At 47.3% G+C, this 21,498-nt stretch overlaps 1 protein-coding gene across 2 annotated transcripts in view; it reads right to left on the bottom strand.

Annotated features, from left to right (window-relative positions):
- Col23a1 (collagen type XXIII alpha 1 chain) overlaps positions 1-21,498 on the bottom strand; it is a 303,366-nt gene that overhangs the window by 50,616 nt on the left and 231,252 nt on the right. For both annotated transcript variants that reach the window (XM_031351394.1, XM_031351395.1), the window contains exons 3-5: positions 19,577-19,621; positions 10,343-10,350; positions 8,430-8,456 (exon numbers count right to left, since the gene is read on the bottom strand). In XM_031351394.1, coding sequence (XP_031207254.1) covers positions 8,430-8,456; positions 10,343-10,350; positions 19,577-19,621 — 80 coding nt within the window. The remainder of the gene's footprint in view (positions 1-8,429; positions 8,457-10,342; positions 10,351-19,576; positions 19,622-21,498) is intronic.

The raw sequence follows: 21,498 nt of genomic DNA, 5'->3' as shown, positions 1-21,498 counted from the left end.
GTATAGCCCTGGCTGTCCTGGAACTCACTCTGTAGTTCAAGGCTGGCCTTGAACTCAGAAATCCGCCTGTCTCTGCCTCCCAAGTACTGGGATTAAAGGCATTGTGCCACCACTGCCCGACACACCACAAGTTTCTGATGGGAGACATTTCAGAGTTTTGGCTCAGAGATGGTCCAACCCATGCAGACCTGCCCAGAATTATGCTGGAGCTTGCAGAGTTCCAGTCTCATCTGGAAGGTGGATACAGGGGCTGGCTACGCTTAGCATCTCTCTCCTCTCCCAGCCCACTGCTCACTAACTGAACACATGGGTCCACATCATGTGGTCTGGTCTTTCCCTTTGTGCATACTGCTGGTGCCTACTTCGTATGGGATGAAGTCTCTTAAACAGTAGATATGGAAGATGGAGGCTCTACTTCTACTGTGTGCACAGGGAACATGAGAAGTGCCCAAGCTGAGTGATCTGTCTGTGAGAACAGGGTGTTTGGAAATGCTGGGCAGACGGAGCTGATTTCTAAGCAGACTGAGGTAGAACTGAGTTAGCGAAGAGCAAGGAACAACAGGGCCCCAGCGGGATCCATAGTGAAGAACAAGGAACAACAGGGCCCCGGCGGGATCCATAGAGGTGAGAGCTGTACCTCCATGCTTGCCGCTGAGCACTCTGGGAGAGAAGCTGAATCAAGGCTTTGTCTCAGTCTTAAACTTTGAGCCTCCAGGACTGTGAGCTACATAAGCCTTTCCCTCCCACTCTCTCTCTCTTTCATTTGTATGCATGTGTGTGGGGGCCAGAGGTCAATGTCACTTCAGGGGACACGGATGGCTTTGAGGGTGCACTTTGACAGTTCAGGAAGCATGGGACTTGGGGGAATCTTTGCTCCCCACTGCCTGTCTGCAAGGTCCTACGTCATGCAGCCCCTGGACACAACCACTACACTCCTCCTCCCTTTTAAGATTTAATTTTTACTTATGCGTATGTGTGCACCTGCACGAGTTTAAGTGAACCATATTGAGAGCTCATGGATGCCAGAAGATGGCATCAGATGCCCTGACACTGGAGTTATAGGGGGTTGTGAGTCATCTAATACTGAGAACTTAATCCAGGCCCTTTGCAGGAGCAGCAATTGCTGCTGGGCTATCTCTCCAGCTGCCCCCCTCCCCCAACACCTTTCCTCCTTCCACCCTCTCTCCATCATTTGCTTTCTCCTTCTGCCCATCCTTGCCTCAGATGGCCCTTGACATAGGAAGCTTGTTCTAAACTCCATGACCTGTACCCTCATCTGTTTTCTTCTGTGGAGAGTACTTGCCCTTCTTGAATATTTGATCCAAATTCCAGACCAATTTCTGCACCCACCCATCACCCTCCCTTATTATCTTCCCGGTACATTCCCCCGTATTCAAGGACCCTTTACACGGCCTTCCGAACGAAGGCAGGCAGGAAGCCAGAGAGCTTGTTTGTAGTGAAGAGAAGGCACAGGCTCATGTTTTTGTGTAAAGGGTGAGAGGTAGAGGCAAGATTAAGCCCTGAGTGACAGACAAGTCATTGTCACCTTAGAAGCTACGTACATCTTCAAGATGAAAAAAGGGATGTGCTAGACACTTTCAGGATGACTCCGTTGTGTCCAGATGATCTCTCTCTCTCCTACCCTCAGCTGTTTAAGATGGCGACTGGGTCTGATTTGCCTTGGTGCCTTCCCTGTGTGTTGCACAAGGCATGATATCAAACCTATTTATGAGATGCCGAAACACATTGACACATACAAGCTGATTAATTCCCCCAAATTCTGAAACACCTTGCCTGGGGATCCTTTGCACCCCCCCATTGTTGATTCACAAAGTTCAGTGCTCAGAACTCCCCCTCTGCTGATTGATCACTGAGTGCGAGATGACTGCTTGTTTCTTGGCTGCCTCATTCAGTTTCAAACTCTATACTTGCAATTCCAAATTTTACCACTAGGTGCCAGGCAAACTCAAACTTTAACAAATAGGTCAGTTCTCTTGAGACTTCTAAGAAGCCAGGCCTTTAATCCCAGCATTAGGGAGGTAGGGGCAGGAAGATCTGTGTGAGTTTGCAACCAGTTTGGTCTACAGTGTGAGTTTCAGGACAGCCAGGGCTATACAGTGAAATCCTGTCTTGAAAAACAAAATGAAAAACAACAAAAAAGAGAACTTGTAATGAAAATACACCCTAAATTAAAACAAGACATATAGACATATATTTAAAAACTTATCATATTGAAATAAATTAAGAATATGATAATACCCACAGTTGGCCGGAGTTTGGAGAAACACGCCATATTCGTGCTCTGTTGGTGGGAATGTAAATGTGTGCAGCTTCCCAGAGGGCAATTTGGCAAAGCACATCAAAAGCCTTCAACATGTGCAAACCCTTTGGTGCAACAATCCGACTTATAGACATTTATTGTATGGAGATAATCACAGAAATAAGCCTTTACTTACTCCCAGGATGTTGAGTGTAAGGATGAAAAATTGACATATAAATAATATAACTAAGAGACTAGCTATATAAAATGATACATGCGATCAGATACTATGTAGCCATTACATCCTGTAACAGTTTTAATGATGTGGGAGTGTCTCATGCTATTTCAAGTGAGAGAGAGAGACCTGTGTTCCTATAGCCTTGAGTTTTTTTTTTATAGTGGAAGTATGCGAACAAAGTTGCATGTAAAAATGTTAGAACATGAAAATAGTGAGCTTCTTGTCTGTGGATGGTAAGAGGAGGATCGATTCCCCCCTTTTTTGTTGTCTTTCTCTATTTTCCAAATGTTTCACAATAGACACGACCAGGCATTTATTGCAATTGTAAGGTCCTATTAACAAGCCTTTGGGGGCACGAAGGACAGACAATCTCTGTTCAGGAAGGGCATGAAGACAGTGAACCTGGAGCCCTGTCAGCTCTGACCCCCTTGAGTCTATAACCTGTCTCACAGATGTGGGTGGCCCCTGTTGCCCCGTCCCTTAGCCACTTCCACTGGCTGCACATAGGGGCCTCGTTTCAGCTGGGGGTGTGGGGACAGGGAGAGACGAGTGAACGGTGTACGCAGACAGCACAGGCCGGGGATCCCAGCACAGCCCTTCTTTCTAGCTTTCCTTGTTCTTTCTTCCCGCTAGGAACCTCTGCGAGTCCAGTTCAATGGGAAAAGGACAATCCCCTCCGGGCCTGCAGTTTGCTACAAAGTAAACACTGCTTCTAAGACTCCCTCAAACAAAACACCAACACTAAGCTGCAGCAGTGAAACAGCTGTTCCTAAAACCTATCTGTCTCAACGCTGGGTTTCTGTCCAAATGCACGGCTGTACGCTGAGAAGGTTAGAAGGGTTTCCTCATTTATTTCTTCATTAAATTTCTTATTACATCATCATATCTACCTACCTACCTACCTACCTACCTACCTACCTACCTACCTATCTATCCATCCATCCATCCATCTATGTGTGCCTGTCCATATGTATATGTGTGTAGGCATGCATACCACAGTGTGTATGTGGTATGTGCTCCAGCTTTGTGGAGGTGGCTCTTTCATTCTACCTTTTACATAGGATTCCAGGAGTCAGGTTTGCATGGCATGCCTTTACCCACTGAGCCATCTTTCTGGTCCTTCTTTTCCATTCTAAAAAAAAAAATTATGTATTTAAATCATTTTTGACATTTATTTTAAGTATATGAGAGTTTTGTGTGTTTGTATGTATGTGTGGGTGCCTGATGCCTGTGGAGGTCAGAAGTGGATATTGGATCCTCTGGAATTGGAGTTACATGATTGCAGCAAGCCACCATGTTCATGCCAGGAACCAAGCCTGGGCCCCCAGGAAGAACAACAAGTGCTCTTAACTGCTGGGCCACTGCTTTAGAACATTTTTATTTGTTTTTGAGATGGGGTTTCATGTAGCCCAGGATGACCTCAGCCTCAACATGTAGCTAAAGATGACTTTGAACTCCGGACCCTCCTGCCTCTACTTCCCAAGTGTTGGTATTCTAGGTGTAGGTCAACACTCCAGGTTTGTGGGGTGTGAGGTATTGGACCCAGAGTTGTATGCATGCTATGTGAGCAGTCTACCAACTCACCTCTGTTCTTATCCTGAAAGTTTTATCTTGGAGTGCTTTGAAGATGGCTCAGTAGGTAAAGTACTCTCTGGGTAAGTATGAAGACCCAAGTTTGGGTCTCCAACACCCAAGTAAAAGCCAGACATGGTGGCATGCACTTACAGTGCCAGCACTGGGGACCTGGAGGGTGGGGGAAGGGGCAAATGATCCCTGGAGTTTCCTGGCCAGACAATCCAGCCAAAATGGTGAGCTCTAGTGTCAGTGAGAGACCCTACCTCAAAAAATAAACTTTTCTTTCTTTCTCTCTCTCTCTCTCTCTCTCTCTCCTTCCTTCCTTCCTTCCTTCTTTCCTCTCTCTTCTCTCTTTCTTTCTTCCTTCCTTTCTCTCTTTTCTTTCTCTCTCTCTTTCTTCCTTTCCTTCCTTCTCTCTCTTTCTTCCTTCCTTCTTTCTTTTCTCTCTTTCTCTTTCTTCCGTTCCTTCCTTCTCTCTCTCTTTCTCTCTTTGTTCCTTCGTTCCTTTCCCTCTCTTTCTTTTCTTTCTCTTTCTTCCTTCCTTCATTTCCCTCTCTCTTTTTTCTTTTCTTTCTTCCTTTCTTTCTTTCTCTTTCTTCCTCCCTTCTTTCTTTTCTCTCTCTTTCTTCTCTTTCTCTCTCTCTTTCTTTCTTTCCTTCCTTCCTTCTCTCTCTTCCTTCCTTCCTTCTTTCTTTTCTCTCTCTTTTCTCTTTCTTTCTTCCTTCCTTTCTCTCTCTTTCTTTTCTTTCTCTCTCTCTTTCTTTCTCCCTTTCCTTCCTTCTCTATTTCTCTTTCTTTCTTCCTTTCTCTCTCTTTCTTTCTTTCCTTCCTCTCTCTCTCTTTCTTCCTTCTTTCCTTTTTCTCTCTTTCTTTTCTTTCTCTCTTCCTTCCTTTCTCTCTTTCTTTCTTCTTTTCCTTCCTTCTCTCTCTCTTTCTTCCTTCCTTCTTTTCTCTCTCTTTTCTTTCTTTCTCTCTTTCTTTCCTTTCTCTTCTTTTCTTTCTCTCTCTCTTTCCTTTCTCTCTCTTTCTTTCTCCCTTTCTCTTTCTTTCTTTTCTCTCTCTCTTTTTCTTTCTCTCTTTCTTTCTTCCTTCCTTCTTTCTTTTCTCTCTCTTTCTTTTCTTTCTCTCTTTCTTTCTCTCTTTCTTTCTTCCTTTCCTTCCTTCTCTCTTTCTTTCTTCCTTCTTTCTTTCCTTTCTCTCTCTCTTTCTTTCTTCCTTTCTCTCTTTCTTTTCTCTCTCTTTCTTTCTTCCTTTCCTTCCTTCTCTCTCTTTCTCTCTTTCTTCCTTCTTTCCTTTCTCTCTCTTTTCTTCCTTCTTTCCTTCCTTCCTTCCTTTCTTCCTTCCTTCCTTTCTCTCTCTTTCTTTTCTTTCTTTCTTTTCTCTTCTCTCTTTCTCTTTCTTTCTTTCTTTCTTTCTTTCTTTCTTTCTTTCTTTCTTTCTTTCTTTCTTGGTGGTGGTAGTAGCGGGGCAGATAGGACTGAAAGGGGAAGACATATGAAATCTATCTCTGGCCTCTACATGTTCATGAAGGGTGAGTGCACCTGTGCAAGTGTGTATGCACACATGAGCTTTATGTTGGGATGGGACTGTGGCTCAGTGATACAGCAGTTACCTACTAGGCATGAAGCCCTGGGTTCAACTCCCCAGTACTTCACAAAAATTATCTGTAAATCTGTAATTGTTCATAGTCATGAACAAGCTTATGCTTTAGCGATCTATTCCAATGCATACGTATAGTGCATAGCACTGGGCAGTTGTGCGGACCCCATGGGAGCCATTGGTAACCGACAGTAGGCTGAGGGTCTGCTTGAAGCGCTCATTTCCCATAGGCCAAGAAACTAGAGTTTAACTCAGATCCTACAGGGAAAAGAAGTCCTACAGTCTAGCCTCTGCCTGGCTGGGAATGCTTTCACTCTGGCAGCAGGGACCCCCTCCTCATATGGCTCAGGGACTGACATATAGAAACAGGTCCATATACCAGCTGGCAGAAGGCGACCAAGGGCTACAGTGTCCTCGTCTGCAGGAATAAAATGATGTCCATTGCCAACCAATGGCTCTGCTGCTCTCAGCTAGTGGAGAGGGCTCCTGGGTCAGTGTCTGCTCACTGTAAAACAGCAGAAACTTCCCAGTCCCTTTGGGCCTTGCATGCGCAGAAAGGCTCAACTTTCGAAAGTTTGTTTTGTGAGTTTTGCAATGCAGCCACAATATAGCATCGGTGGGGACAGGGCTTGGAGTGTGGGATCTAGTTCTTTCCGGGTAGCTTAAGTGCTGTGGGTTAAGATACTCTCGCATGCATCTGGCTGTGCAGGGAGCTGTAGCTCCATATCTGCTCTGTGATTCTGACCAGGCAGGGCTGGGAGGGGTGTGTATAGTGGTTTGAATATGCTTGGCCCAGGGAGTGGCACTATTTGGACATGTGACCTTGTTGGAGTAGGTATGTCACTATGGGCATGGGCTTTAAAGACCCTTATCCTAGCTGCCTGGAAGTCAGTCTTCAGATGAAGAAGTTGAACTCTCAGGTCCTCCTGCACTGTGCCTGCCGTGGTGATAATGGACTGAACCTCTGAACTAGTAACTAAGCCCCAATTAAATGTTGTCCTTGTAAGAGTTGCCTGGTCATGGTGTCTGATCATGGCAGGAAAACCCTAACTAAGACAGGGGGTGTAGGGGAAGGTGGGAGAAGACCACAAGGCTCTGCAGCATGCTGTTCCTAGCCAGGATGGGTTGGGAAGTTGGATGGAGCATATATATGTACATGTACATATACATATACATATACATGTATATGTATATGTATATGTATGTGTATATGTATATGCATTTTCAATCGACAGTGGAGCAACCCATTGCCCAGAAGATAATCTGTACCCTTAAGAGGAACCTCATTGTGGCTATGTATGTCTTCCAAGTCCCCTGGGACTTGGAGGTTTTTGCTAGAAGGATTCTAGTCTTTCAAAGCTGGTAATATCCAAGTGGGGACATATCCTAGTAAAAACCCCAAGACCCTTGATGCCGTGTGGAAGAGTCGGAGTGAGGGCTCAACCATTCCCTAGTCAGGCAGGAGTTCTGGGTTACATTGGATCTGCCCTGTGAGCTGTCACATTTCAGTCCCATTTCATGCAGAGTCCCATTGTTGTAGCCTGAGAGGTCAGACTGCCTGTTGGGGAAGCTGCCTCCCCCAGGCTATCCAAAGGGGCTGGGACCTAGCACAGCTCTGCTTTGGGCTCAAGATCAATGTGCGCAAAAGATCCTATCAAGTCCTGGAGAGCTATATGTGACCCGTTTCGTAATTTATGCAGAACTGTCACCTCTTGGGCCTCATTGAGTCTCAATTCCCATACTTTGAGGACTTAATTATCTCATGCATAGAGGAGGAGATTAAGGCTCGGAGAGGGTGTGTGCCTTCCCTGGGGTCACCAAGCTATGACACTGCAGGTTTGGAATCAAGCCCAGGACTCCTTGATACTCTGGGCTTGGCGACTGCTTTCCTCAACCTCCTGGGAGGCATGCCCTGCAGGACCGAGGACCATATCACCACTCCCAGCCAGTTCTGACTGAGACAGCTCTCTGAACCAGCCTCTGTTTCCCTCCTTGCATCCTCCTACCTGAAGGCACAGAACAAACCCCTGCGTCTGACAGACACCCTCAGCTCTATTTTATGGGCTTCACCAATCTCTTCCCCCCACTCTTTTTTTTTTCTTTTTTCTTTTTTTGATGAGGCAAAATCTTATTATGTAGATAAGGCTGGCCTCAAACTCATGGTAGTCCTCCTTAGCCATGTCTCACCATAGCTGCTTGGCCCCTGATTGTTCTAGAGTACCTGTTCTGGAAGCTACTGGCATCGCCCTTAACCTTGGCAAGGCCCAGGCGGCAGCAGGGTCACCCCAACTTCTTGTCTCTGATATGATGCTCATTTGGTCTGGGTAGGGATATTAACCCCAAATACAAGCTAACTTTTTTTTTGAGGTACTCATATCATAAAGACCAAACCGGAACTAACTAGCTCCTTACATTCTGAGAGGTAAGATCATAGGCTGTCCCTGACACTAGGTAGAGGTACAGGAGGGCGTGACCCAGCCAGGCCAAGGCTTGAGGCTCAGCAGATATCCTAGGCTGGAAGGAAAGCTATTTTCTGGTAGCCTTTTGTTTTGTCTGGGAGACTGGGGTCTACCCAGAGTGCACACTGATCCTTCCATAGACAGAAACGGCCCAGCTACCAAAGAGCACAGACGGAGGAAGGCGGAGTGCGACAGTTCAGTCAAAATTCTGGAGGAGAATGTCAAGGTGCAGGGAAAGGTCGGATTAAGAGGAGGAGGCAGAGAGAGAACAACAACAAAAAAATAAATGTCAAATTACCGGGTAGCCATCTCGTCCTGATTGCCCCTGTGGTAATTAATAAGCAATTAACAATCAGAGTTTGGGCAGAAAACCATATGGCAATGCTTATAACTCTGTCCAGCCACATCCCCTGCCCCCTGCTGCTTTCGGCATGGTTTCTAGGGGACTAACACTGCTGGTTGCAGTGTGCTGGGTCAGCCGGTGATGCCGGGGATCCGGTGGGTCAGAAGGACAGCCACCTTCTCCTATCAGCAGCCATGAGGGAGGGGCTGTGGGTCTTCATCAGAGCCACCAAGGTAGCTCCCACACGTGTCACCCCTACGTCCGTCCCGGCATAAGACAGAGAACATGTGGTCATACAGAGCTGGAAGGAGGTGTCGCGACCATTATGATCAAACCAGGGACTGAAAATGTCCCTTACACAGGAGCTGCAGGGTACTCTTGGCTCATCCTTATTTCTGCCATAACAGGTGGAGCTGAGAAGATTCTGGAAGCTACAGACATGGGAAACAAGCACTGCTACTGGCTGTTTCTTTGTCCCTAGCTCAGATTATGCCTGCTTAAGGTCACTGACATCTGACGCAGTATCCCACACATGGGTATCTCCCACCCCTCCAAGCCCCTTACAGTAGTAGCTTAAGAGTTACTGCTCGTTTAACCCACTGAATATTTTAACAACTGAGCCAAATAAAAAACATGCCTTAGTCTCTGTGTTTCCTTGTTCTTTGAGTTTTGCATTCCCACAAGTTTGTACAAGCGGCCTCCAAGGGGCCTCCGGGAACACTCTACCAGGAAGTTCACTTGTGGCCAAAACCCTACACATTTTTGTTGGCCTGCTTTTTCGTTGGCTCAAACTGATACTACATGCACAGAGAAGCCAGATTCTGAAGGGTGCTGATGGGGGGGTGGGAGCACGTGAATCATGGAAGAAGAAATCAGAAGCAAAATGGCTCATCTGAAAAGAATTCCTTTGGAAGGTTAATTTTGGCTCTAGTTGACTGTCCATGTGCTGCTTGAATGGATGCACAGGGATTTATCTGGCCCTGAAAATCCGCCAAGAGGAATCAAAGGCAGATACATCCATAACCCAGAGAAAGGGGGATTCCCAGGGCCACTGAGTCGCTGCCTTCAAAGCAGCCTCTGTCTGGCCAAGGGGGGAGCCTCTCTGAGCTTCCCTTCACACACTCTTAAATGCAGTGCGGCCTCAACACCTCTGCCAGCTAGCCAGGCTCACGAAGTCCCAGCTGGGAGCAAGACAAGCTGGCTGAGAAGAAAAAGGAACTCCAGGATTCAGTGTTCAAGCCCAAATTTGTCTTGGAGCTACTGTCTGATGCCTTTTGCCAAAGCATGGAAGATTAAATAAAAAATTTAAAAAAATGTCAGTGGGTACAGAGAGATTCAGAGAGATAAGCTGGCACTTACATTTTTTTGTGCACAAAGCTGAACCAAAGATTTGGGGAAGGAGTCACTAGATTCATATGAGCTCTCTTGATAATGGTCTAGAATGTTCTAGTGGGCAAGGGAAGTCCAGGGATTTCTTTTACTGTTTAAAAACGAATTCAACTTCTGTCTGGGATGGATCCTTTTTTGCTTGTTTATTTCTGAGACAGGTTCTCATGTAGCCCAGGCTGGCCTCAGTATCCCTATGCAGCCGAGGATGGCCACTACCTTCCTGCCTTTACTTCCTAGATGCTGAGATTATAGGAGTATATTGTTACACAGAGTTTTATGTGGTACTGGGAATCATATCCAGGGCTTGTACATCCCAGGCAAGGCATACTACCTTATTGAGCTACATCCCTGACCTTTTTCTTTGTTTTTAAAGCACACATTTCTCTAACCAAAAGTTGCTTTCATGGGAGTTGAATTTATAGAGAGAACCAAATAAACGTCTTATCTTTCAGGAGCACGCCATAATCCGAGACACTTACTGGAGGACCTGCAAAACACAAGCAGAAGAGCCACCGTCAGCGTGGAAGGTTCCCTCCCCATTCTCAGCATAGCCCTGGCCACTGCCCAGCTCATCAACTCCAGGCTTTAATGAGGGGGGGGCACAGTGGCGTGTAAACAAGGGTCAGCCACAGAACCAAGATGAGATACTTTTGTCTTTAGAGGGGCCCGGGAGGCCATTTTGGAGGCAATGATGGTTCTCACATGCATAGGTTCATGTGTTCAGTTCATGAAGCTAGTTGGCATTCATTCCCATTACATTCTGAAAAGCTAAATCTGAATCAGATCTCTCCAGTGAGCAGGTTTTTGGGTTTCACCACAGAGGAGAGAGATACAGAGGAGAAAGCATTTTGGCTGTAGGGAAGGGCTGGGCTGAAGGCACGCAATATACATGGTTGGGCAGAGCTGGGGTGGGTCACCACAGTCCAGCTCTGGGGTTAGATGTGCATGAGGAGACTGAAGGAACTGTGATGAGTGGTGGTTCTCAACCTCCCTAGTGCTTCGACCCTTTAATATAGTTCCTCATGAGATGGCTGGTACCTCATAACTGTAACTTTGCCACTGTTATGAATCATGATGTAAATGTCTGATATGCAGGAGGATATTGACATGTTGCCTTGAAAGGGCTTTCGACACACTGGTTGAGAAGCGCTGATATAGAAATTGTGGTAGGGACTTTGGTAAGGTTTATCCATAGAAGATAACTGATTGTGACTCTGGCTTCTGAACATATATGTTCATACACACACATATAACACCTACATTCACGTACACACACATACACACACATTCACATACACACTCACACACTACCTGAAAATTGTGCCTATATTTAACAAGCTGTTGTTATTTTTTAAGTATAACAACAATTTGCATATCATTTACATAAGACATTTATTTGGTTCTCTCTATAAATACAACTCCCATGAAAGCGACTTTTGGTTAGAGAAATGTGTGCTTTAAAAACAAAGAAAAAGGTCAGGGATTTAGTATAAGGCACTTAGAGATGATTTAATGTATCTGTGAGGATGTGTGTAGGTTATATACAAATATAATCATTTTATATAAGGGACTTCAGCACTGGTGGGTTTCATGGATGCCAAAGGATGGCTAGAGTCAGTTAAGGGGCAGGGTATCCTGGAAGATGGTCTCTCAACTCCCTAAAGCAGTGTACTTGCCACAAATGCATGCTTCTACCAAACTGGTAACCCCTCTGTTCCCATTATACCTCAGACACCACCTGTAGGATGAGGCTGCACAAGGCATTCCTTGGCAGGCACTGGAATAAGAGATATACCTGCATGGCCAACAGTGAGCTGGAGCCTTGTGGGTAAGGAAGGGATGCAGTAGTAAGGCCCCGAGTGAAGAGCCCCGCCTAGTAGACTGCTTTCTTCAGCAGACACTTAGGAATAAAACAGAACTCTGGGGAAGCACAGGAAGCTCTGGGGATGTAGTGGAGGCTAATCCTGGCCTGCTCAGGAAGGGGCTCAGCTGGGTCTGGGGTCAGGGAGAGAAAAGCAGGGGCAGAATGGGGAGAAGCAGAGCTGGAACTCGCTTCCAAATCTCTGGGCTTTTCCTGAGATGAAGGGGAGCAGGGGAGGGAAGGCCAGCCAAGCACAAGGTCTGTTTGCATGTCGTGGAGCATGGCGGGCTTGATGCTATGGGCAGCCAGGGGTCACTGAAGGATTCAACATGGATGAAGGCTGCAAGAAGGGCCAGAGTAGACACAGCTCTGCCGCTGTCCCTGGCAGGTCCCAGCAGTGGTGGTTGGAAGAGGTGAGAACCTGTATACACTTGGCAAAGAGGAGAGGGAGGACTTTCAGACCGATGAGATGGCGGGAAAGGATGTTCAGAAAGGTAGATGAGATGGTCAGGATTTTTGAATGGAAAGTGGATACGTTAATATTCCCACCAGTGGTAAAATAGAGGCCATGTTTCCCCTAAGTCTAGTGGGGGTCAAGCAGGGCATGGACAGCATAGATCCTGAACTTACAATGATTGACCTTGCTTCCTGACTTCCAGAGAAGACAAACTCGACTAGAAAGACTCAGTAATCACATCCTTTTTTTTTTTAAAGACTTATTTTATTTATTATATGTAAGAACACTGTAGTTGTCTTCAGACACCCCAGAAGAGGGCATCAGATCTCATTACAGATGGTTGTGAGCCACCATGTGGTTGCTGGGATTTGAACTCTTGACCTTTGGATTGAAGAGCAGTCAGGGCTCTTAACTGCTGAGCCACCTCTCTAGCCCAGCAATCACATTCTTAAGAGCAGACAAACGTGCCTGCCCACACCTGTCCATGTGCCTGCCCCTGAAACTTTCCTCCTGTACACGTCCATGTGCCTGCCTCTGAGCCCTTCCTCCTGTACATGTCCGGAGGAACTGGTCCATTCTAATTAAGGGCAGCTTCCTCCTTTGCCTTTCTGGAGTGACTGCTGCCCTGACAGCTACCCTGATGCCCAGCTCTGTGTCTGGCAGGTACACACACTCAAACGGGCACTACAGAGAAAGGCAAGAAAGGCAGGAGCTGCCTGTTAGGCCGGCACCTCTGCTAAACCCTTAGCTCATGACTTTGTTAGATAGTTTACTGGGCTGGCAGAGCTGCTGGAAGCAGATTCTATGATCTGTAGCAAGTGCGTAACTCAAGAGAGATGGCTCGGGAAGGGGGTATGGCTTAGGCCTTCCAGGGCTCCCTGCTTAGAGTGAAGCTAGTTCAGGTCCCCCAATTGGCCACATGGTGCTTCTACCCCTGAGTCTGGTTCCACCATGTATTTTGCTCTCTGACCCTTAGGCACACAGCTTTCAAACATATGTCCTAAGCTCCAGAATGTGGGGGCCATTAAATGAGAACCAGATGACTTAGCCCAAGGAAGTAGGAGGTTTGGTAATCCTCAGGACTGTCTACAGAGTGGCTGTGGCCTGCCAGGGCTCCCCAATCTGGAAGGCATGTTCATCCACACCTTGGGGGGTAGGAGGGACTGGCTGCCTGGGTGGCTGAGCTGCCTGCTCCGTGCTGACAGGTGGGTGCTGGGTCTGAGAGCCCATTCTCGCCACCTGGAGCTTTTGGCTCCTCCAGACACAGTTATTTCCCAAAGGTATGTTTGATCTTCCTGCAGAGTATTTCTGTTAGCTTGGTAGGGCATGGCCCACATAGTGGAGGTGGTGGCTGTCTCTGTGGCCTGAGGGTGCTGGAGTCTCAGCCCCACAACCATTACTGCTGTCCTAGACTCTGTTCCTCATCTGCCCATGAGCTATTCTCCCTGGTTTGAACAGGCTCTCTGTTCTGCTCACTTATCTAGCTTCAGTGTGATGCCTCAGCCAGGATCTACACCTTAGAACTCAAATGCTTCCCTGTAGGAGCTCACGAACCTTCTGCTGTGTTTCTCAGGACTTCCTAGGGAATAGAGTGGCCCAAGGGCTTTTGGGCTGAGTTTGTGCATAGATGGAATAAGGCTGAGGCCAACTCAGAGTCAGTGTGAGCTGAAGAGGGGGAAAGTGGGATGGGGTTTGTGTCTGTGAATGCGACAACTATCCATGTTGCCTTTCTGGATAGTGGGGAAGACTGAAGAAGATGCTCAGTGTGTGTGTGTGTGTGTGTGTGTGTGTGTGTGTGTATGCATGCAGAAACATTCACTCATGTGTGTACATGTCCACATGAAGCAACGCAAATAACCTTAGGACAGAGGAAACACAAGCTGAGCTGGAATTAGAGAACACTCTCTTAAATACATGCAAGCACATGACACACATGCATACCTCCCCACACACCACAACGCATGCACACACCACACACACACACACACACACACACACACGCATACACCACACACACACACACACACACACACACACCCCACACACATACCACACAAACATGCACACACGTATACACATCACACACCACACAAACATGCATACACACACCACACACACATGCACACACCATATAAACATGCACACACACATGCACACACCCACCCACACACACCACAACACATGCACACACATGCACACACATACACCACAACACATGCACACACACACACCCATACACACACATTCACATACACACACAACATAACACACATGCACATACGCACCACACAAACAGGCACACACACATACACACACCCATACACACCCATGCACACACATACCACACAAACATGCACACACACACCACAACACATAACACTTCCCCCCACCACACATACATGCACACACACATATACACACACACACCACACACATGTACACACCCACCACACACCCACCATACACATACATGCACACACACATGCATATACACACCACACATACATATACACACATGCACACACATACACACACACACCACACACACCACACATACATGCACACACATGCACACATACCACGCACACTCATACACACACATGCATACAAATGCACACACATTCATGCACATGCACATACCACACACATACCCTACACGTGCACACACACATGCACACACATACCACACATATACATGCACACACACACCACACATATACATGCACACACCACACACACACAGACCACACACACCACACACACACAGACCACACACATGCACACATACCACACACACACACACATGCACACATCACACACACATACACATATACACACACACATGTGCACACAAATGCACATAGACCTCGGGAAAAGAAGAACAGCTGTCAGTTTTCCACTGTGTAATTCACCAATGGCCCTGAGCATGACTGGACCACAGAGAGAAGATGCCCTCATTTAAATGGCACTCGAGAGAGACCTCCAGCCTTTTAGCTGAAATGGGAACATCAGGTACAAAATCTCATCTCTGGAATTAGTGTCACACAAGCTTGAAGGAGGTTGGCCCAGGCAATTATACCAGACACTGGAGTTGCACTTCCCAGATGCAAACTACACAGGAGTGGGTGAGAACTCCATTCTGTTTGGATGAGTTGGACCTATGAAGACTGAAGGGCCGGGAGGATGCTGTGCAAGGAAAGGTTTTGATTGGGATTGGGAGACACGAAGGGACTGGTCCCGTGGATGGCAGGGGTGTCTGTTGTAGGACAACATTCTGGTTAGATCCTGTTCCAGCATTCCAGAAGAGCCTTCCTCCCAGAGGCACAGGAAAAGGCCTGCCATGTATAATGGAGGCTGACAATATCAGGATGTGCATGTGTGTAGAACTATCTAGAAATAAACACCAGGCCCACCCAAAGTCAACCAGAGAGGAACATCTGCTTTATGTGGTTCTCATTGGCTCTGACAGGGAATAACAGAACACCTCACAGGAGGGCTGCACATAGGGGCGTGCTGCCTTGGTTAGCAGCTGACCTTAGATGGACAGGATTTCCCTTGGAGTCTTGCTCCCTATTCTGCAAAATTGGGGTAAGAACACATTCTCATCTTGCAGTCCTCTGGGGATCATGTGAAATGTAGGATTCTGAAGGGCCCAGTCTAGAGCTGCGGGTGTGCACGGGGGTCAGAGGTCAGCCATGGGTGTTAGTCTTTCCACACCCTGCTTTCCTGACACAGGATCTCTCACTGGCTCGGGCTTGCTGATTTAGTTTTATTTTTCTGGAGCTGGTGGACTTGATGCTCTTCTCACAGGCGAATACTGTTCCACGTTGTGTATCGACTACACTTGTTCTACCCATTTGTGCAGATTCTAGGTTGCCTGTGTTCCTTAGCAGCTGTGAAAAGTGCTGAGAGGAGCAGGGGGTGCAGATGTCCCTCCCCCACAGTGACGTCACATCTGGTGTATAGACCCAAAGGTGGGATAGTTGGGCTCTATAACTCTTCGAGGAAACTCCATATTGATTTCCATTGGGGCACTTCTAACACTGTGGGTGGAGACTCCCTTTTCTCTACATCTGCAGCAGCTCATGCTGTCTTCAGTCCTTTTGGATAACAGCTCTTCCTATGGAGCAAGGTGACATAGAATCTAATGGTTCTGACTTGTAATCATCTGATGATTAGTGATGTGGACACATTCCTGTTGGAAAAGCAAAGTTTTGCTTTTTTTTTTTTTTCCGAGACAGAGTTTCTCTGTATAGCCCTGGCTGTCCTGTAGACCAGGCTGGCTTCGAACTCAGAAATCCTCCTGCCTCTGCCTCCCAAGTGCTGGGATTAAAGGTATGCGCCACTACTGCTTGGCTCAGTTTTGCTTTTGTTAAGATTTTCTCTCCCTCCTCTTTTGAGACAGGCTTGCCTAGAGCTCACTCTTTGGTCCAAACTGGCCTTGAGCCATTTGCTGCTCATTGGTCCAAACTGGCCTTGAGTTTAGGATTATGCTGCTTCAGTCTCTCCAGTGCTGGGATTATGGACCTAACACACCCAGCAGCTGCTGGCCATTCACATCTTCTTTTGAGAAATGCCTTTTTAGATCTGTATCTGTTTTTTGTCTGGATGTGTTCATATGTGCACATGTGTGCATTTGCACATGTGTGTGTGTGCACACATGCGCATGCATGTGGATGCAGAAGTCAAGCTCAAATGTCTTTGCTTTAGAAATAGGGCTTCTTCATTGGCCTGGGTGTGTGGATGTATGTCAGTGAGTCTTCAAAGCTGGCCAGCCAGCCTCAGCCTATCTGGTTGTCTCTGTCTCTCCAACACTGAGCTTACCTGTGCAAGCCACCGTGGCACTTTATGAGGGTACTGAGGACGGAGCTTGGTTCCTCAGGCTTGAGCGTTAAGCACTTTACTGACCGAACCATCTCCCAGCTCCTCCGATGGGGTTTTGAGCAAACTAAGAGACATTATATTTTGTCCTTAAAAGGGTGACAGTGTTTCTCATCTCCTTCCAAATAGCATGTCAGTGAGCAGACAGTGAAAGGCAAGGAAACCTGTCACAAAGGAAAAAGACAAGGACGGAAAGATGGGGTGTGTGTCAGGCAGGACACGCAGTGTGCCATTACACACAGGCAGAACAAAGGGAACTGGATCCCGGAGTTCAGCATAAGCCCCCTTCAGCTGCTGGGTGGTGGGCATTCAGGGAAGAATGTAGGACATTTGCTCCCAATGAACTCTGGGAACTTATGGAGGTCTTTGGTAAGAGGACAAGAATCCCAGGCCTAGCTCCCAGGAGAAGAGTGATGCATCCATTGAACTCATGCTGGCTTTCCTTGGTTACAGCCAGCCAGGGATCCTCTTGGTGGTGAGTCCCTCTGGCACCTGGTTCCTCACAACTGTTCCCTATCTGTGATGTTGTTTATAAGGGGTGATTCTGTGTTCGCTGGCTCATGTATCTACATGCCGGAAGCTGGAGGTAGGTGTGGCCCAGCTATGCATTTACAGACTCCTTTCTAGTGGAGCTACCTGGGTTTGAGTTTTGAGGTTAAAGAGAAAAGAATATGCAGTAAGAAGAGCTCAGGTAGAGAAAAACACATTTGGGTCAGGAGAGGACTTGAGGGTGACAAAGCCCTGGACAGCCATGGTGAGGGTGCATGTGGGTGATGGGGTGGGTGGTGGGAGAGCTGTGGGGAGGCTGTGGCCATGGAGACAGGGAAGGCAACAGAGATCAGAGATAAACTGAAGAGATGGAGAGGGACTTGATGTGCAGAAGGGAAGGATCGGGGATGCTGCACAGGAAGTAAGGATGTTGATTCCCTGTGATGGGAAGCTGAAGAGAGGAGATGGGATGATGCTGTGTTCAGAGGGGCAACACATAATCTCTGGAGCCAGAGGCAGGGAGAAAGGCATCATTAGTGTCCTGGGCAGTGGGGGACATGGGAGTAGGATGATTTGGGGAGAGAGAAGTGAGGGCCAAGGGAAGATAAATTTAAGAGGTGAGTGGGACAAGACTGAGGAGACAGAGGGGTCAAGGTTAGCGATACACCTGTGGAAACCAGCTCAGGGGGAGCTGGAAATATTCAGGGTTGGAGAGGAGCCAGCAGTGTGGTTCCAGAAAGACAGTAGTGAGGGGTGAGCAGATATCTCAGCAATTTATGCATGCTAATGGGATCACCTAGCCAGGAAGAGTTTTCTTGAAGCAGCACCAGCCATCCAGGGAGAATAAACTCCAACCACCTATCCATAATCAATCTATTACACTTAAAAATAGAACTGTACAGTCCTTAGGCAGCGAATGTGTCATCTGACTCACAGACCTTGCACTAGTCTCACTCATAGCCATGAACGTTTCTCTTACATATGTGTATCTAGTCGCCTGAAGCTTATTCAGCTGATCTGAATAGCACATGTCCCGTATTCTTGAGCCAGTACTAATGAATACCAAAAGGGATTTGGCACATGAGTGTTTAAACTGACTTAAAAAAAGCAAGTGTGCGTGCATGTGTGCGTGCACGTGTGTATGTGTGTGTGTGTGTGTGTGTAGAGGTATGTACATGGAGGTGCAGTACCCACAGAGGCCAGAAGAGAGAATCATATCCCTTAAGCTGTAGGTGTTGGGAGCCAAACTCATGTCCTTTATAGGAGCAGCAAGTGTTCTTAATCATTGAAGCCATCTCTCTAGTTCCCTGATTTTTTTTCCTTGATAGTTGAATAAGAAAGAAAGGAGGGAAGGAGAGAAGGAAGGAAGATGAAGACCGCTACATGTCTTGTAGCCATGTTGCCACTGGCTACTTTGGCCAAGCTGATGTCAGATGTGGGGAAGCAAGGCAGCAAGGCAGAGTGGGCAGATGTCTCTTGGGGAACAGTGGTTAAGATTTGGGTGGGGGAGGTCAAACTGTGTGGGACTCTGTAGGGAAAGTTCATTTTGGATGCATTTTTGGATTGTAATGGGAGGAAGGCAGCCGTGGGGACAGGGAAGTCTGGAGTTTGCATGGAGGAAGGTGGTGAAACCTTAGTCTGATGGCCCTGCCAAAGGTAGGAGAGGCTGGGTCTAGGGAGGAGTGGAGATCTGCAGGAAATGGTGTCCTGTAGCAGGACCCATGGCAGAGAGCTGGCAGGGTCTCTGCTCACATAGAGAACTGTTGTTTCAGGATGGGTGACCGAGAACTGAGTTTCTAAGGCTGGACTCAGGGAGGGTGCTTTGGATATAGAATGTCATCAAGTTTGGGAACCGTGGATGCTGAGAAGCCAAGAACCCAAGAAGAGGTGGTATGAGGCATGGTGACTCAAGAAGAAAGATAAGATCCAGGACCAGGACATAGGTGGTTGGCATCTCCACCTGAGACCAGAGTCCATGGTGTGCTACTCAGCTTTGGCATTGGAACTAAGAAAACCAGGACTCACCAGGGTCGCCTCTTCGTCCAGGCTTGCCACGACGTCCAGGAGGACCTAGGCAGGAGAACAAAGATGGATTCATTGAGAAGGAAAGCCAGTGTATTTGCACATGGCCTCTACCTGTCACTTCCTACTACCAGGGGCATAGATTGAGTCCATACCCACAGAGCACTCTGCCTGAGGCTGGTGGAAGGAGACGGTGGAGGCATCCCTCTCGCTTTTGCCACGCTCCGTCTTTGCTCTTCCAGGCCCCACTGCACACTCTTCCCCATCCTGCCATTCATTTACTCATTCCTAGGTCCTCTCCAAGCTGAGAGGTGCTCCCATGACACCTGCCATGGGAGAGCTTGCAGAGAGTAAACTTCAGACTTGGGAGAGGGAGACAAAGCTGAGGCCGTGCGTTTTCTCACAAAGCCCCCTCCCCATGCTTTGCAGTGTTCTGTAAAATGAAACAAGACCCACACAGTAAAATCCAATACTATCACAGTCGGGGTATTACAGGTTAAATCTGGCAACCATGGGCACTGTGCTGTCCTTTTAACTGCTTTCGCAGCTCACCTGAACGTCCACCCTTTAACCCCTGGGAGCTACTCATGCCTGTGTGCTCTAGTGTGGCCCACAAGACAGCTCACTCTATGTTCTTTGTGGATCCAGGCCTCCTTCCACGTGTCTAAGCCTCTCTCAGTTTATATGGCCCTCCACCCTTGTCAGTCCCCACACATGAACGATTTTGATTATAAAAAGATGAGAAGGCTCCAAGTCACAGGTCAGCCTGTGCCAGAGTCTGAGGTCCTCACACTTAGTGGCTCAGTGACAATGGGGTCTGAGGTGCTTGCAGAATCCACTGTGAACATCACTTGTGCCCCTCTGCCATGGGCTCTACCTTCTTGTCCTCTTAAGTATGATTGCTCTGCACAGACCAAAAGCTATATGTATTTGCTAATGGATTCTTTCTTTCTTTCTTTCTTTTTTTTTTTTAAAGATTCACTTATTTATTATATATAAGTACACTGTAGCTGTCTTCAGACACATCAGAAGAGGGCATCAGATCTCATTATCTCATTACGGATGGTTGTGAGCCACCATGTGATTGCTGGGATTTGAACTTAGGACCTTCGGAAGAACAGTCAGTGCTCTTACCCGCTGAGCCATCTCACCAGCCCCCGATGGATTCTCTCTCTCTCTCTCTCTCTCTCTCTCTCTCTCTCTCTTTCTCTCTCTCTTTCCTTCTTTCTTTCTTTCTTTCCTTCCTTCCTTCTTTCTTTCTTTCTTTCTTTCTTTCTTTCTTTCTTTCTTTCTTTCTTCCCTCCCTTCCTCCCTCCCTTTCTTCCTCCCTTTCCTTTCTTTTTTTCTTTCTTTTTCTCAGCTGAGCTGCACACCTTTAGTCTCAGCTCTCTAGAGGCAGAGGGAGGTGGGTTTCTATAAGTACCAGACTGGCATGGTCTACATAGTGAGAACTTGTCTTGAAAAACAAAGAAACAATCAACAAACAACCTGAAACACCAAAACCAAACCCCAAAATTGCTATTTGTGTGACTGTGTGTCTCTGTGTGTGTATGCACACGTGTGGGCAAGAGCTTACAGAGGCCAGGAGAGGGCGCCAGAATCCCCCAGAGCTTGCAGTTATAGGCAGTTATAAGCGGCCTGATGTGGGTGCTGGTAACTGAATTTTGATCCTCTACTAGAGCTGTAAGCCCTCTTAACTGCTGAGGCATGTCTCTAGCCCCTTGGTTGAATTTTGCAAATGGCATTTGTCCTAGTTAGCTGTAACGAGACACCACTACCAAAAGCAAGTTGAGGAGGAAAGGGTTTCTTTGGTGTCCACTTCCATATCACTGTTCATTACTGAAGGAAGTCAGGACAGACACTCAAACCAGGACAGGAGCCTGGGGGCAGGAGCTGATGCAGAGGCTATGGGGGAGTGCTGCTAA

The sequence above is a fragment of the Mastomys coucha genome, unplaced genomic scaffold (genome assembly GCF_008632895.1).
Source record: "Mastomys coucha isolate ucsf_1 unplaced genomic scaffold, UCSF_Mcou_1 pScaffold5, whole genome shotgun sequence".
NCBI classification, from domain to species: Eukaryota; Metazoa; Chordata; class Mammalia; order Rodentia; family Muridae; genus Mastomys; species Mastomys coucha.
This window is presented reverse-complemented; position numbering and strand designations above follow the sequence as displayed.